Below are 6,000 nucleotides of genomic sequence, written 5' to 3'. Positions count from 1 at the left end.
TATGTTATGTTATGTTATGTTATGTTATGTTATGTTATGTTATGTTATGTTATGTGTCAAATCAAAATTAAATCAGATTTGTTTAGGTAGTTCTTCGGTCTACTGTCAGAATAAAGGTATCAAAACAATGTTGTAGGCTAGTAGGATACTGGTTGCAGAACCTGAAAGAAAGGTCCTTAAATAACAGCCATTCACAGTGCTTAAGGTTATGATTAGGAAATTGCCCCTTCACCTCACTCATTCCTGCCAAAAAGGAAAGTTATTAAGCAAGGGAGCTGATAGGGGTATTAATGCATCAGAGTAAGAGCAGAAGAGTAAAACAGATTCATTTGCCTCTGGTTCCTGGGCACTTCCCAAATGCACCAGAAAGATAGAGATATCTCTTTTAATTCTCATTTTACCAAAAAGGCCTAACTGTTTCTAAATTCTAGGTCAGAGAAGTCAACCTAGTAATGAAGATTGTTTTCAGCAACTCCAGTGACAGTTTCACTAGATACTGGCAAGGCATTACTGTTGATCATGTCCTGCCACTAGCCTCCTCTCCATGTTCTTCTTTCATTATCCCTATGACTGTTTTCTGTTTTATGGTTCTTTTTTTTCCCTATTACTACTGGTGAATTAACCATTCTTCCCTAACTTGTACCAATGTTATAGAGATTTCAACAGGAGTAGCAGTTCTTTGCCAAATTCATTTTGAGTAATATAAAAATTGAAGAGCTTGTTATGACTGTGAAGCAAAAAGAATTATAGTCACTAGGTGTTCAGTTATGAAAGCAAATATGTTTGAAATTCCCTCCATCACTTGAAACACATTATTAACAGCCAGGAGGATAAAGGTGTGTGCAATATGGTTAAGATCTTAAGCCTGTCACAGTGAGGGAGTAAAAGGACTTTAGTGGTGAAAGTACCTTTGTGTCTGCAGGAGAGGTAAGAACTTGGAGCAAGGAAGCTTAGTTCTGAACTTGGAGTTCAGAAGCTTAGTGGAGTCACAGTCATGGAAATAAAAGTTTACACACTTTGAAACACACCTTTGAGGAAGTTACTGTTTTCAGACTTCAGACTGATTTTATTTCTCTCGGTTTTTCTTAAAGCTTTTAAAATAGTGCCATAAAGAGTAGAGAAGTAGTGTTTGTTATGGAATTGGTAATCTCTTTTGTTGAGTCTTTGGTACAACTTATTCCAACCCAATACAGCACACAATAGCAACTTGTATAGAACCAAATAATTCCTTGTTAACCCTGTCACAATACAGATGTTTAAGGAATTTCTGCTGTAACTAAGGTCCATATTCTATTAATAATGAGACACCTGTTTGTTTAACTGGGTTATCTAGGAGAAGCATGTTTAAAAGAGACGAACTATCTAATATATTGTCAGATGGCATATTTGTTCTCAAATATCCCTTTTACCTAGGGTGATACAGGTGACAGAGGTGACACGGGATCTGCAGGTCCACGGGTAAGTCTATTTCTCATTTCAATCTTTATACTCTTGCATTCATTCTCTGCAATGAATCGAAATTGTGGCAGCAACTCCAGTTAATGTAATGAGATTGGTCACTTGACCCTGGTGGAAAGCGTGTTACTAATTTGCCTTTAATATGAGTAACAGTCCTTACCACTATTTGACTTACTACTATTATCCTACTCACAGTTTGTGGGCAGGATGCTACATGCCATGTTCAGACGTTGCCCACAGGCAGCACAAAATTGCTGTATTGGAACTGCTTCAGTGTTTAACTGCAGTGGTTTCATTTATTTGCTTTCCCACTGCAGCACAATTCGTGCAATTAGTGACTTGGTTGTTTATTGAAAAAAATATTTTAAAAATCCTTTAAATGTAGTCTTTAGTTTAATGCTAAGTTATGTGGGTGTAGTAGTACATTGGAAATACAACAAAACTTGATTAGGCTGCTTTGGCATTAAAGCATTCATCAATAAATAAGTGTCTAGAGTAGTCTTTGGCAGATGTCTCAAATATTGTTATGGAAAATGTATTACAGGGGCCACCTGGACAGAAGGGTGATCAAGGTGCTACAGAGATAATTGATTATAACGGCAATATTCATGAAGCTCTACAGGTATGTAAACTTAACAAGGCTGAAATAGTTTAGCCTGGTCTGCCAAGAAGCCATTTGACGTCATTTTCCTTCTGCATAAACCATGAGAACACTTTTTTTCCCCAAAGATTTGCTGAGTTTATTGATTAGGAATGTCTTTCTATATTTGGAAACCAGACTTGCTATTTGGTGTGAGAAAAACTGTTTTCTTGATATAATTTAGCTGAGTGAATTAGTTGCATTTCCCACAGAGCATATTGACATCATCTAATGAGAGTAACGCTGATTCATTGCTGTGTGGGGGTTAGTGCTGAATTCATGCAATGAGCCACATACGTAAGTTCAACAGAAGCATCTGCTTTTCAGTTCAACAGCTAAAATGTTGACAATTCTTTTTTCTTCTTTTCCCTTCCCCTCTTCCTATAAAATGCAAAGAGCAGAAAATTTGAGATTTGGAAACCGTAACACGTGTGGCTCCATTAGAAGGCTGTGGATTCAATCAGCAACTTGAGTATATTAAATAGACAAAGCACCAATCTTCCCATTAGTTCATTTCTAGAAACCTGTTTTGACAGGTATGCACAAAAGTATGTGGGATTAAAGTGGAGTTGCAAAAAGAATAAATGAGTGTTTGCATGAAAGCAAAGTAACAAGATGACATATGTTGTTGCAGTCAAGGTGATTTACATTGCAGTGTACTCAGATGCAAATTTTGTGCAGTACAACTCCACCAAAATGAATGGGTTTGCTTATGTGCAGTTGAAGACAGAGCTTGGCTCATTGTACATCTGACCATTTTCTCACTGAATCCAATGAACTTTTTCTGGCATTTACTCAGTGGGAGTGGATAGATGTCTGGCCAGTCATGTGCTTTTCAAGTCTCCTTTGAAAATAAAAAAACCTCACTGCCTTTAGTAAAAATCTAAAAGCGCATATGTTTTTGAAGCTAAGCCCACTCTCATTGTGAGTGGCATCTGTGGGGAAGTCTACATAGGCATGTTTTGAGGCTCTGCATTATACCCATCTCACTTGTTTCACTCCTAAGGGAATTCAAAGACACATTTTTCAGTCTTTTAAATCAATCTCAGTGTTAGATGACGGAAGTAGCTTGGAAGTAATATAGTATATTATCAAGCACAGATTTACCGGGGGCTTTAGCCCCCATGTTTCCTGTTTTCTGTCTTTATATCCTCACTCTGACATCAGTGCTACTTTCAAGCGCTGTGTGAGAGCACCTTAGAAAAGCTGCAGCACATAAAGAAGCCTCAATAAGGGACTAAAGCCTACTGCAGTGGTTGAAACAGATGAGGAGGCCTTTTTCCTTTTGTAAATCATTTCAAATGTCATCACCTTCTGATCCAGGGCAACAAATAATTGATATCAATGGGAATGTCTGTGCAAGGATGGTGTAAGTAAGATTATATAGGATCAGTCAACAGTATCCTTGCCAAATTCAGTTCAGGCCTTTCAGATGGCAAGCACCCATTGAGAAGTCTCCTGGTGCCAAAATCTTAAAGGATCTGAGGTTTGCAGCTTTCCCTTAGAGGTATGGAGCACTTTCAGCGCTCAGCACCAAACTGTGACCTTACACAGAATTTGGTCTGCTGATGTAAGAAGTTGGCAAGAGTTGGAAAGATATAGGCTGTCTGCATTTCTTAGAATTTAGCAATAAATCATCAAGCAGCTCAGAAGCTTTAGGATAATATAGTTACTCTGCCTTGTACCTACTGCTCAGTTGCTCATTCAGTCAGAATGAGACATGTGAGTCCATCAGCACTGGAAATAGGGATCTTAAAATTATCATCATAGTTTGACAAGAGCCCTGCTGTGTGCATGTGGCTTTCACTTGTAGTACCAAATACAAAATGCAGCTCTATCAAAATCGCTCTTCAGGCTTGTTCCTCAGAATTTCCTAAGGCTAAAGGCAGTAGCTGCAGGAGTTTAACTTTTGTAGAGGATCAGATACTTTAGATACTGAAAACTGAATGTGCTGATGAAAATGAGCCTGTCAGCGTGATCATGCCAGCATTCATTTGCAATGGTTATTTTATGTTTTCATGTCTATACCAACTGAATTTTTCAATTTTTAAAAATCTTTATATATTCCAATAAATATGTTACAATGCAAAATATATGATTATATTAAAGTCATCTGTTAGAGAACAGTTTTCTTTATTTCTTTTTTATGTGCTTCATATCGATCAGGCTCCAATTTTCCTGGCAAATGAAGATTCCTCTAGAACTTAAAAGCAGGATTTGCAAACCATCCATTTGCACATAGGAAAAGAGTTAAAAGCTAAATACTTCTCTTTCCATATATGCCAGGAGGTTCTTCATAGTTAATAGAAAAGCAAAGAGAGGCATCAGGATTCGAGATGTTTATTTTCTTTAAAAACATAGACAAGCATTTTGATTACTTTCAAACACTTTTTCACTTGCTTTTAGATTATTATTTGTAAATATATATATATATGTATTAGCAGATCAAGCTAAAAATAATAGAAGAATTCATAATAATTAGTAAAAGAAGCCTCTTGTCTTTCCAGACATTTAAAGCAGAATTCAAAGTACTTATCAGTGTTTTTGTGGATTAGCACTTTCAGATTTAGAACCTAACTTTATTTTTGTGCATCTTATTTTCCATACAAAAAAAAAGTTACACTTCTACTGTAGGAATTGTATTTTTTAGTTAAACCTTGGTGCAAAACTTGCAGAGATCCCAGAACAGTGGGCAAGTCTTTTTAAATTATCCTGAGAGACCAATTCATCCCATTTTTCTTGGTTTCTAAAAATCTTTTGGAAGACTTACTGTGATTTTACTGTTTAATCATCACCTACTCAATCACTTGAAATTTACAAGAAACTACAGTCTTCACCTATGTAAAATCCTGATTGCCCTAGAAGCCGAACTGTGCAACACTGGGAGTTAAGAATAACAGTCCTTTCTCTCTTATTTTTTGGAGATGTGGGATCTCCCTAGATGCAGTATAGGTTTTGTGGAGATACTAATTTTTACAAGCAGAATAATTTATATCCTTGTTCAGTTTGGTAATGTTGTCTCTTGTTAATACATTTTGCCCCAACAGAGGATTGCCACCCTCACTGTCACGGTAATTCCAATTGCATGATTTGCTTTGTGCTGTAGAATGTCTCTTTTATGTCATAACATGTTTGTCATTCTGCCAGTTCAGGACATGCCTTCCTTGAGTGCTGACCCAGCTCACCATCCTATGTACTTACTTGCTCATTGCTCCCTTACCAGAGAGTTTGTTGTCAAAAGTCCTGTAATAGTGGAGCCAGTTCTGCTCCTGATGAATTAATGGCAAAACTTCCATTAATTTAAGAGATCTGGAAAATAAAGAATACAGTTTTTCTGTAGGTACATATTTAGGCAGATTAGCTGCTTCGGACTTCTTAGCATACATTCTCATCTGCATGTGTCTGCACAGGAGTCCAGAAACAGGAAAGATGGGTTTTTAGTACCAAATGATTTTCAGATATCCACCTTATTTTCAGGGCAGAAGGATGGCTCTTTTACATTGGTTTGCAAAGAAACCTCATGTGAGAGTTTTCTGGAAAAGGCCCATCTTAGTGAACTGTAAGTCAGGATAAGTACAGAGCCTCAAGTACAATTCCCTTGACCTACCTTATCAGACCTCAGAAAAAAATACCAATTTTTCAGCACCTATCCCCAGCATGTGCAGAGGATTGTAAGTTCCCATGCCCTGTACTCCAGTCAATTCCCATGATACAACATCAGAACTATCACAATCTCTGACATTGACAGCTAGGAGATGTTTATAATATTGCTGGACCAGCCTTCTCTTAAAGCAACAAGCTGGGTATAAGCAAATTATTTTATTCTTCTCTTTGTTTTGAGTCATTCTCTGTAGATTTCTGTCACTCATTATCCTCTCATTAATGGAGAGGATTTCTTTTTT

The 6,000-nt window shown here is 37.1% G+C and overlaps 1 protein-coding gene across 6 annotated transcripts in view; it reads left to right on the top strand.

Annotated features, from left to right (window-relative positions):
• COL25A1 (collagen type XXV alpha 1 chain) overlaps positions 1–6,000 on the top strand; it is a 294,538-nt gene that overhangs the window by 258,959 nt on the left and 29,579 nt on the right. For 5 of the 6 annotated variants that reach the window (XM_042812563.1, XM_042812561.1, XM_042812562.1 and 2 more), the window contains 3 exons: positions 1,414–1,458; positions 2,003–2,080; positions 5,146–5,169. In XM_042812563.1, the coding sequence (XP_042668497.1) occupies positions 1,414–1,458; positions 2,003–2,080; positions 5,146–5,169 (147 nt within the window). The remainder of the gene's footprint in view (positions 1–1,413; positions 1,459–2,002; positions 2,081–5,145; positions 5,170–6,000) is intronic. The other variant, XM_042812559.1, reaches the window with a different exon arrangement.

The sequence above is a fragment of the Centrocercus urophasianus genome, unplaced genomic scaffold, assembly GCF_019232065.1.
Source record: "Centrocercus urophasianus isolate 14NV4802_14NV808 unplaced genomic scaffold, USGS_Curo_1.0 seq_13, whole genome shotgun sequence".
Lineage (NCBI taxonomy): Eukaryota > Metazoa > Chordata > Aves > Galliformes > Phasianidae > Centrocercus > Centrocercus urophasianus.
Note: the sequence above shows the minus strand (reverse complement) of the source record. Positions and strands in the feature narration are given on the sequence as shown.